The sequence below is a fragment of the Macrobrachium rosenbergii genome, chromosome 57 (genome assembly GCF_040412425.1).
Source record: "Macrobrachium rosenbergii isolate ZJJX-2024 chromosome 57, ASM4041242v1, whole genome shotgun sequence".
Taxonomy (NCBI): Eukaryota; Metazoa; Arthropoda; class Malacostraca; order Decapoda; family Palaemonidae; genus Macrobrachium; species Macrobrachium rosenbergii.
The window spans coordinates 9,517,895-9,530,394 of record NC_089797.1 but is presented as its reverse complement, the minus strand read 5'-3'; the positions used below and the strand labels follow the sequence as shown (position 1 = coordinate 9,530,394).

The following is a 12,500-nucleotide window of genomic DNA, read 5'->3' as shown; positions in this document are numbered from 1 at the left end:
GATTTGGCGGTGGGGTAGGCCGTAGCCTCGATCGGCTGCCCTACCTGACATCAGTAGACCCCAGTAACGAATGTGTACATGTATTGTACCAAATCCCCAGCTATATATATATATATATATATATATACAATGAGTATATATATATATATATATATATATATATATATATATATATATATATATATATATATATATATATATATATATATATATATACCGACCATCCATTCCAAAAGATATCTTTACTATTCAAAGATCATCTGATTCGAGAAGAGACGCTACAAAGTCACTTATATTAATGCCAACAGTGCACCGCGTGAGGTGCACTGACGGCACTCCACCCACTTCCCCTACGGGAGCGACTTTGGTGTCACTTGAGAGGAGCCTTCTTAAGAAGCACTTCCTTCTGATGTAGTCATTGTATGACTTCCTTTTTACATCATCTCTCTCTCGTCATTGTTTCATAGAGGCCAATAAGTAATTTGAATAAAAGTGCTTGGTCGCTCATAAAACCTGGAATACATAATTCAAATTGTCTGATTTGAAGACCCCACACTAATACGATGTATGTCAGAATTGTATTTCTCTTTTGATTCGTCGTAAACATTTTGTTATATATTTTTTTATCTTACTACTCTCAACCCAACTCAAATTGGTTGATCATTAGTGATCAAATTTAAGCTCAATTTGATTATGCAATGCAGGTAGTTCGTTTTCCTGACATGTACAGTTGAAATCTAGGCATTATTATTATTATTATTATTATTATTATTATTATTATTATTATTATTATTATTATTATTATTATTATTATTATTATTATTGGTGAAGAAATCCTAATGGTTTAGATGTAAATGTATATTTTAGAAGTATATATTTACATCTACACCACTGTTGATCTCTTAACCATCTTAGTAATTCATGCTGTCATGAGATTATTATTATTATTATTATTATTATTATTATTATTATTATTATTATTATTATAGCCAGATTTTAGTGTTAATAATATATAAGTTCAAGTTCAACATATTTAGAAATTCTATAAACTTATTTAGATAAATAGTTATTCTGCTCAAGAATACTGTCAGTGGTTTATAATTATTATTATTATTATTATTATTATTATTATTATTATTATTATTATTATTATTATTATTATTATTATTATAGCCAGATATTAGTGTCAATAATATATAAGTTTTTAAGATCAACATATTTAGAAATTCTATGAACTTATTCAGATAAATAGTTATTCTGCTCAAGAATACTATCAGTGGTTTAAGGATTAATTTCTTCATGTGGAACTTTCTTTGTCAAAGAGAAATAATACAAATGAACTGAACCCATTATGCGCCAACTAAACCAAAGGTATTCCCTGTTTCAGTAATGATGACATTAAAAGGGACTAAAACGCACGAAGGCCCTGAAATGTTATACATCAAAACAGGGCAAAGTTGGTGGACAAATTTAAAGGGGAAAAGTTTTAATGTAATTTTTTTTTCGGAGTTTAGGGGGGAAAAGTTTCCCCCATCATCTTTCTCTGACACAATTTGTGACAGGATTTCTAAAAATAAAGAGGTTCATTAGATTTTTTCCACCATAACAATGTCACATGCAGCTGAATAAAGATGTCACTGTAATCTTGTAACTGAATGTTTATTTCAGTAACAACCATGAATCATACACTCAGAACTGCCCCACACACACACACACACACACACACACACACATATATACATATATATATATATATATATATATATATATATATATATATATATATATATATATATGTGTGTGTGTGTGTGTGTGTGTGTGTGTGTGTGTGTGTGTAGATTATATGTATATATATAAATATATATATATATATATATATATATATATATATATATATATATATATATATATATATATATATGTGTGTGTGTGTGTGTGTGTGTGTGTGTGTGTGTGTGTGTGCATGTATGTATGCATCTATCTATCTATCTATCTATATATCTATCATTCTATCTATCTAACTATTTATCTATCTATCTATCTATCAATATATATATATATATATATATATATATATATATATATATATATATATATATGTGTGTGTGTGTGTGTGTGTGTGTGTGGATGTCATATATATACATATGACATCCACAATGAAAATGGAAAGAGTTGGTTAATCCTGACTTGTTTCAGGTTTTACCGTAAGCCATTTTCAGAGAATTGAAAAAGGTGAGGATTTACCTCTTTTCATTTTCTCCTGGGGATGTCAGACATTAAATCAAGCGTCAAAGTGATTATACTCACACACATACACATTTGTGCTACACGTATAATTATGCATATATATATATATATATATATATATATATATATATATATATATATATATATATATATATATATATATATATATATATATATATATATATATATATATATATATATATATGTATATATATATATATATATATATATATATATATATATATATATATATATATATATATATATATATATATATTTATATATAATGTACATGAGAAGAATAAGATTAAATGATTAATTATTTCATTAATTTCTGCATTATTCATAAAATAACCATCGACCAGTTACTTAGTTATTCAACGAACTAATAAAAATCAGGTTGAAAATAACAGATCTTATTAAAAGGCATAAATCTTTAAAATATCAATGTTCTTCTTGGCGAACAAAGTGAACCATGGTTCAAGTTAAGTACTTCTCTGAATAGACATTTTTTCCTAAGTACTTTTTGCTTTACTTATAATACGGTAACGTGGCATCAGACACGCGAACTGCCCAGAGAGACTTTTTCACGTGTCAGTTAAAGAAAAAAAAATATGACTGAGTTGAGGAATTCTTGTGAAATTCAAGCAGCGAGCATCAACTGGAACTGGAATCTGTAGTGGCAAGAACCTGTTCCAGGCAGTCACTTCCAGAAAAGCTTAGGCTCTGGAAGTTCTCGTCTGTGTAGGACAGCAAATGCAAGACCAGCCTAAAACTGTCACTTCCAGGACCACTTATGCTAATTTGCTTGTGACGTCCTTTTGGGGGATTTCTTTTCGTATTCAGTGTCTGGAAGAACGTTCTTCCTCTGAGCACAAGATTTGGAATTTTCATTAGTTAGAAACATTTTACCGAGATGTCAAAACGAAAGAATATTACGCACTGCGGTAAATGCAGTTTAAGCAAATATTTACATAATATATTTTTTCCATATTTGCAAATAGTTTGCAAAATTCGCTACAGAAGACTTTTGTTCCTGAGTAATTTAATATACTGGAATGCAGGAATAAAAGCTTAGCCATAATCTGAAACGATGTATTACTCAACACGGACCTTTCCTAGATAGTGACCCCCAAGGGTTTTAACCCGGTATGCATCCACCTTTGCGGCGTGTTTAGTACAAGCCCTTTGGGGATGACCGTAAAAACATAAACAAAAGACTGTTAATATTATAAACATAATGACCCCCAAGAAATATTAATCCTAGATAACGACCCCCGAAAACCCTTGGGGGTCACAATCTAGGAAAGATCCCTCAACACAAAAGGAAGCAGACGCGGAAATTATCCAATGGCTGCTCTGCGAAACACGAGTCAGCTTTGAGCTTTCTTGGAAGTTTCCCCGACACACATTATTTGACGAGTGACTCAATCTGTTTCTCCGAAGCGAGAAAAAGGATACAACTTTCACGTGGCCTCCCTCCATGCAGAAATATGATCTCGTTTTCCCTTTTTGAGGGTCGTAAGGTTATCTTGTTATATCAATCTCTTATTTCCAGCAGCAGTAATCATTTTTGCTATTCAATTTGATGTTCTTATCAAGATTTTATGAGATATTTAACTCTGTCTTCCAGCAAAGAGTAGTTTCTTACTTATCTGCATTTTTTCGACAGAGAAATTGTCATAAGTATTTTGTATTCTGCGCCATTAAGGGTTAATCAATGAAAACATCTATGGTTTTTTGGTAAAGAATATTGTGCTACAAAAATATCAAGTATGATAATATTGTTTAGAATATACATATGGCTCTTATGAACATCTCCTTATCAATTAAAGTTACATCTTAGCTTATAGTTTAACCACCAAGCAACACAAACATACATAGTACATACATACTTACATACGTACATGCATGATGAAAATGAGGCTTTCTTCACGTTAAAGTTTCCCGTCATTGTTGCCAGAGGTATTTCTGGAAACCTTTCATCGATATCAGAATGGAATGGAATATAAAATTTAGGCCAAAGGCCACCAAGCGCTGGGACCTATGAGGCCATTCAGCGCTGAAAGAGAAATTGAGAGGAGAAGAGGGTTTAAAGGTGTAACAATTGTTTCACTATGGAACAACTGTTAGAAGAGTGTGGAAAGTAAGATGGGAGAAAGAAGATATGAAAGGAGGTAGCGTTAAAGGAATTAAAAGGGTTGCAGCTGGGGGCTGCAAAGAACCTTAAGTAATGCCTAAGGTGCACAGAGAAGGGTGCACTGTCGACACTAACCCCCTACGGGATCGTCGATATTAGAAACCAGAAAGGGATGAAATACGGAGAACCCATCCTTTGGGAACGAGTAACGACACTGGCGAGGCTTCTGAAAAAGTGGCATTTGAATCTGCTGAAGTTTATAAGAAGACCCCAGCAAAAAATGGGCAATACTTTCCCCTACATGAAGCAGCACCACCAACAGTAGGAATATAGAGGCTTTTATTTGCCATGAAATAAACGTAGAATTCATTCCCGTTAACATGAAGAAGAAGAAGCGGCTTAATACTGGTTGTAAAGGTCCGGCAGGATACGAGAATTGTTCGATTAGGAGGATGGTGCAAATGACAAGTGTCACCATCGATGACTTGATAGTGGGGCTGTTGTTACCTTGTTGCATTGCCGCTTGCCGTTCATCTGTAGGTAAAGATAAAAGGAATTATATTAGTGCTCTTGAAGTAACAATGATACCACAGTGAAACCGAAATGATAACTAGCAATAATTTTTGTCGCATGACTTGTAAGTTCAATCAGAAGCTAAACAGTCAGTAATGATTGGTTTAGCTGTTGATAAACAGGTTCATGTTTGAATTTGTTAAATTTTTCTAGTATGACTAAATCTATATATATATATATATATATATATATATATATATATATATATATATATATATATATATATATATATATATATATGTGTGTGTGTGTGTGTGTACATATATATATATATATATATATATATATATATATATATACATACAACAACATAACACTTGCAGTAAATACCTTTGCACCAACAACAATATAACTTTTCTAACTTGGTCAACTGAGTAACAATATTTGACAAAGATAAATATTACCATAGAAGATAACTCAGTCACGAAGTAACTTGAACTGTACAACCATAACCTTGGTAAAAATAGGAAAAAATATCATCACTCCAGTTATCTACTAACCGACGATGACACTCAGTGTTAGAGACGCAGATTCTGCCCCAGCAGGAGAACAGGTATAATTTGAGGAGTCCTTGGGCTGGGCGCTCTTCAGGAGCAGGTGGCTGACCCCACCGGCCTCCGTCAGTACTTGTATTCGCCCTTCACTGCGTTCGTACTCAACCAAACTCTCCCCTTTGTACCAAAGGATGAAACCTTCAAGCAGTGAAAAATGAAACAAGATCAAATTAAATAAATAAAATAAAACGTAAATTTCTCATTCATCCCCTACGACCTACAGTACAATAGAAATCAGGTCATTAATTTTACTCATTCAAATCTTTCTGGTAAGGATACTTTTTTTTAAAGAAATAATTTGCTTACAGTTTTCAGGAAATATCATGTTAATATATAGCTAAATGTTTTAATATTAGGCAAAGTAAAATGTTCAAAACTTCGATTACCGTATGCAAAGCACAAAATTAATGTCATAGACAAAGTAATGATATTTAAAGAAAACAGTCCTCCTTGTATTTTAATAATCTACTTATATTCTTATCTATTTATTTATTAATATGTTAATTTATTTTTCTTTTCTAATAACTGATCTCTTCGATCTCTATTTCTTATTACCATCTGTTACTTATTTCAAATGAACACCACATTCTTTTGAAGCTTGAATTTAAATAGCCTACGTAAGCTTGTTCCATATGACTAGGGTTCATCTTCTGAATAATAATAATAATAATAATAATAATAATAATAATAATAATAATAATAATAATAATAATAATAATAATAATAATAATAATAATAATAATATTAACAATAATAATAATAAAGTAAAACAACAGAATTATACCAATTTATCATGTCTTTTTATCCTCTTAATACACAGACCCTTTTTAGAAATCAAGAAACATTTTCCTGATATTTACCTGGACTCAGAGCCCCACGGTTGACTCTACAGGACAAAGTTACGGGATTTCCGGCCTTAACGTACAGCTCTCTACTGCCCAGAATTTCAGCGCTCATTTCTAGGTATAAGAGAAGAACAGAAGAATGGTAAAAAATTGATCTCCTTTTCGTGTTCCAATAACAATAGTAAGAAGCATCACTAACTACAAAAAACTAGGGTCGTAAATATATAAACGTATATGCATTAAGTTGACAGTAAACACACACACACACACACACACACACACACACACACACACACACACACACACACATATATATATATATATATATATATATATATATATATATATATATATATATATATATATATATATACATATACTGTTCCATTAGTAATGATGTACCATGAACCAGGTAATATTCAAATGAGTATTACTACCATTAGTACTATTAAGTTTAAGTAGAAATATACAAACTACTAAATTTAAGTAGAAATAAACAACAGAGCAGAAAAGCAACTGAATGGGCAATAACTGAATGTTTTGATCCTAAAATTATGAGAGAAAGGTTGAGAAAAATTTCCTAAAAAAATTTAGGTCTTCCAGAAGAGGCAAAACCTAAAATATCAAAGGATAAATACTTATCTTAAAAACATAATTTGCCAACTGACATGAAACAAAATAATTTCCTTTCATGATTTTATTAATGTAAACTATCTTTCCTGAATTTAATCTCAGTGGGAAATGAAGCTGCTATGGCTAGTTTAATTTCCCTATTTAGAAAACTCCTTAGTGTTTCATTTCATTTTATAAGATTGTTTCTTAGACTGACTATAATGTTATGGGGGAAAGAGAATGTCTTTACTTACTAACAACTGTTAGAACCACAGCTTGTGATATTCTCGGCTCCGCGTTAATTTGGCATATGTAAGTCCCAGCGTCCTCAGGTTTAGTGTCCTTTATCTGCAAAGAATAATCCTCGGGCTCCCAGGCACCATCGATATAATTTGGGGTCAACTTCCGGTGCTTGTATTCCCTGGCAGCTGGGATTGGTCCTTGAGGGAAGATGGCTATGGGACTTTTCTCACTCTTATGTGAACGTCTCTTATCTTGGGGCAAACCTGTTGTTGTTTCCAAAAACATCGTTTGTGATTCTTCTTTATTTTGTGCCTCGTGATTTTGGGAAGTTATTGCCTTTTTAGATCTCCTCTTGCTCAGTCGGACCCAAGAACTATTGTGACTCAGAAGTTTCCCAAAGTCGTTGTTTTTGTACGAAGACTTGCTTCTTCTTTCTGGGTTGTATAGACCTACAACTGTCCTTTTCTTTTCCTTACTGTCTACGAAATGCTGTGGGCTAAGATCCTTTCCTATCTTTTTTCTTGTGTTTTCCTCGCTGCCTCTGAAATGCTGGTGGGAAAGTTTATCCCAACCACTGGTTCCTGTACTTTCAAACGGAATTTGGGGCAGTTCTCTCTGGACAGACGCATGTCTTGATAGAATATTCTTCTTTACTCCTGCGCGTCCGCCTGCTGATAATCAGAGACGGTGGAAAACTCAAATGGCTTTATATTCCACGTCCTCAAAGTGAGACTTTCACCTGTACACCTGGTGCCCCTCGATACACGGCGAAGATGTGGTCTTTGAAGGACGAGGTCCCTAGACCTTCGGAGTTTGACTCGCATTCCAGGCAACACCGAAATTCTCAGGTCCGTCGAGAACGTGTGGCGTCCAGTAGATAAGACCTGTAGATCTCTTTGACGTATCCAGGAAACCTGGAAGAAAACAAATGACACCTGAACCCATGAACTGTAGAGATTTCTATGCATTTCAAATCGTTATTTAAGAGAAAATCTTATTATCATTTTTCTAATATTAAGGTACTTGACAACTCGAGTCATCGTAACAACTCAGATTATTTCCAGAATATGTTTTGGTTAAATGCTTGAACAGTGAACAATTCTGATATTCCGTCAAACGACAAAGGTAGTATCTTTTTACGAAATATGTAGTAGAAGACAACACATAATATCTTTCCCATAAACCTCAACAGTGAAAATATCTGCTCTTACCACACCAGATTAACCTGTTTTATCTGGAACGAAATAATGTGATGATGTGTGATTAAAACTGTTCTGTAATCCCCTAATCTCGAAATGATTCTTTTCATGGAAAGGGCAACAGAATGACCGCAACTATGATATTAAAGTCAAACGATAAAGAGCCTGCCCTTTTGAAATGTCAGACATACATCCCACCTTATCCTTAAAAAGAGAGAGAGAGAGAGAGAGAGAGAGAGAGAGAGAGAGAGAGAGAGAGAGAGAGAGAGAGAGAGAGAGAGTTATGAAAGCAGGAGCTGGATATGACTCTGTGGTATGGAAAACTGGTCAGCAAGGTTGAATGTCACTTGGCAACTTTTTTTATAGTTAACATGACCAGAGCCGAAATATATCTTTATAATTAAGAAAACTTTAAAAATTTATAAAAAAATATATATCGAAATGGAGTGCAAAACATCGGTGTGGTTGTAAATAAAAACTGGTTAAACATGAAAATTACCCAGATGCTTAAGATTTCATCACATTTTGAAGCCTCAGGCTTCAGTTCTTTATTGTGGTTTACACAGAGGACGTTGTAAATTAAACTCACAGTATTTCTGTGTCTTTGAACTTTCTCTACAGACTGCGAATAAAAATGAGAACGCGTGTCCGTTGACATACTAAAAAATACTAGATTCAGATAAAATCCGGCACCTTTAATATTAAATAGGTAATGAGATTTCTGTATTATTTTCACAAAACATACGTATTAACAGTTTACTAGTAAATCAATAATAATAATAATAATAATAATAATAATAATAATAATAATAATAATAATAATAATAATAATAATAATAATAATAATAATAATAAGACGCCCGTTGGTGCACAAAAGAAATTATTTTATTTTCCATTAACCTCCGCTCTATGTTGATTGGCTCTACTTAAAAGAAACCAGAAATGATGTAGAATCTCAAATTCATAACAAAGAATTTACTATATAATAAATCTTACAGCCTCTGCAATGCTCATACAGGCAAATTATAATAGATATAAGTTTTCCTCAAACACATTTCCCCAAGTTTTTCTGGTCAAGAGAATATAAATGCACAATCATGATCCATTCTGAAATTTATAACGTACAGGTTACTGGATATAGCTCCTTCAGGCAATTCTCTTACAAATTTCTCAAATACAACTCTGTCATTTTTTCTGGTCAAGAGAATACAAATGCACAATCATGATCCATTCTGAAATTTATAACATACTGGTTACTGGATATAGCATTTTCTCTTCAAGAGAATACAGGCAATTCTGAAATTTATAACTACTTACAAACTTCTTCTCTTTACAAATACAACTCAGTCATTTTCTCTGGTCAAGAGAAAACAAATGAATAAAATCATGATCAGATCTCACATTTATAAAATACAAGTAATTAGATATTTAATCTCACAGCCTTCGCATTGCTCATTCAGACATTCTATTACAATTTCCTCAAATAAAGCTATTCCACTTTTGCTAATCTACATAACGCAAATACAATACATAATCATGATAACTCACTCTTTTTCCAGACAGATGTTTCACGGTGCAGGGAAGTCTACTTGTCTGGCCAACGTATGCAGTTACATTGAGATCCCGGAGCTTCTCGACGAATTCTGGTTTCATCACTGAAATAAAGGACCAGGGCCACAGAGATAATCAGTATGTAATTAAAACATATTCAGTGATAAATATTGAAGATCGGGACATTTAAGCCGTTCTCCTCGAGTGAATTATCCTTAATAACAAGGGGTTGCTCAAGATGAAGTCAGTAAAACTCTCATTTTCTTTGTCAGATATACCATAACAAATAAGAATCTATCTTCTTTGATAATAAAATCCGAGTAGATCTTTCTTCTTTGTCCGCCCAGGGTGGAGGCGAGGTAGGTAGGGGATCGGGAGGGTAGGGGAGACATGACACATCCATCCTCCTCCTGCAAAACTGTTTATCCGCACCGGGTGGGGGCGGGGTAGGTAGGGGATCGGGAGGGTAGGGGAGACATGACACATCCACCCTCCTCCTGCAAAACTGTTCGTCCGCACTGGGTGGGGGCGGTGTAGGTTGGAGATCAGGAGGGTAGAGGAGACATGACACATCCACCCTCCTCCTGCAAAACTGTTTGTCCGCACCGGGTGGGGGCGGGGTAGGTAGGAGATCGGGAGGGTAGGGGAAACATGACACATCCGGCCTCCTCCTGCAAACCTGCGTCCGCACCGGTTCCAGCGCAGTGTAGGGGAGACGACGGGCAGCGCCAGCGCAGTTAAAGCTCGTCATAAATAAAATGCATGTCACACTGATTCTTGACTTTGAATGTTATGATGAGCAACGGACAAGTCTAAAATTTTTGTCTCCCATTTTTAATGACACTTTGTCGCGTATCTTATCTTCACTGAATATGAGTTTTTATTCATTCATGACTACTACTCTTGCTAGAACTCACAAGAAGACCCTATCCTAACTATTTTGTATTCATGGAAATGCCGATGAAATGTTTATAACTATACAAAACTGTATGAAATGAGTTGGCCAAATTTCATTCAGACATCTAAGAAGAATTTAAGGTGTTTTAATGTACTTACCAAAGTCATATGTAGCTGAAGAAAATGTTACTAAGAGGACGACAATGACTTTCTTTATGTGAGCCTCCATATCCCCGCGATGAGGAGAAAATCTTTTCAATGAAGAAAGAAGCAGTTTTTGGAACTCATAATCACATGTTTTTTCGATGCCATAATTTCATGCCATGGTGATCTCTAATGCAACTTCCCTTCTGTCTCATTATCAACTTTTTCTCAATTCATTCTGTTTCTAATATTTTACCGAGTTGTACATTAATAACGTCCACTGTTCACAGATGCAACAAGCATCACGAAGTTGCTCATTTGTTTACAGAAAAAAAATAATCCTTAGAGTTGTTACGATTTCATTTTCTCGTCAGGGGATTTTTGTTCACGTTACATGATCCTCTTAGGATAGAAGACTCGCAACATTTCACTCCTTCATTTGTTTTCTTCTTGCGATTTCTCTCTCCACTTTCCTAAATGATCATCTTATGTCCTTTTCAAATGACCTGAAAAAGAAAACAGTAATATTATTAGATACGAAAGTACGTTAATTTACAAAAAAAAAATTAAATCTTTAATGGTAACTGAAACTAAAGAAATAAAGTCGTCAGCATTAAGAAAATATTCTGATAGACTTCAAAGACCCTGCTAGACTAGACTTTTACCTGAAAGCCCCCTTGTACATATTATGCTTCTCAGTATTACATGTATATTTCATTTGAGTATATCATAATTTTTTTAAATTCTTTCTATAACATTTACATATTCTCGAAATATAACCTAATAGATTTACAAAATTAAGAAGACAAAGTTCTTTCTTTTTAATTTTTTTTATTGTTCTGTATTGAGAAAGTGGTAACCTTTACCTGAAGAGTTTTTTTTAAACATTTTTTGAATAAACGAGGTCCTAAATCTTCCCCAAATAATACTTAGGGTCATTAAATCCTTTCGTGAAATCTAACATTTAATGTCATTGCTCGTTGCAACTACATACTGTAATCCTCACGTTTGCACATTGCAACGTACATATAATCTCCATGTTTGTGCATTGCAGCTTTCGTATACACAATCTTCACATTTTAACATTGTAACTGATATATATATATATATATATATATATATATATATATATATATATATATATATATATATATATATATATATATATATATATATATATATAATCTGAACGAGTCTCGTATGTATGACCTTATTAACTGAATTTCATAACTATTAGTCATAGCTTTTACGTCAGTTGCAACGAAAATATTTATTGATTATATTCAACTGGCTGGAGGAAGAAATTGATAAAAAACCTTGAAAATTAAAAATATAGTTATAGAAAAGGAAGGAACTGCACAGATTACATATTTGAGTTAAAACATATTTAGCATCATTGCATGGAATTAAAAAATCCACCTCTGATAGCTTTTGATTACGAAAAGGCATTTGACATCGTCCACAAATCAGTTTTATGAAAGGTCTTCCGTCACAA

General features: G+C 33.3%; 1 protein-coding gene across 1 annotated transcript; it reads right to left on the bottom strand.

Annotated features, from left to right (window-relative positions):
• Positions 1-4,111: 4,111 nt before the first annotated feature.
• Positions 4,112-12,003, bottom strand: LOC136836895 (uncharacterized). Its single transcript, XM_067101336.1, is given in 7 exon segments — positions 4,112-4,921; positions 5,461-5,652; positions 6,375-6,473; positions 7,226-7,863; positions 7,866-8,128; positions 9,962-10,068; positions 11,021-12,003. Coding segments are annotated over 7 exon segments (1,773 nt in total). The 5' UTR covers positions 11,091-12,003; the 3' UTR covers positions 4,112-4,517.
• Positions 12,004-12,500: the final 497 nt, after the last annotated feature.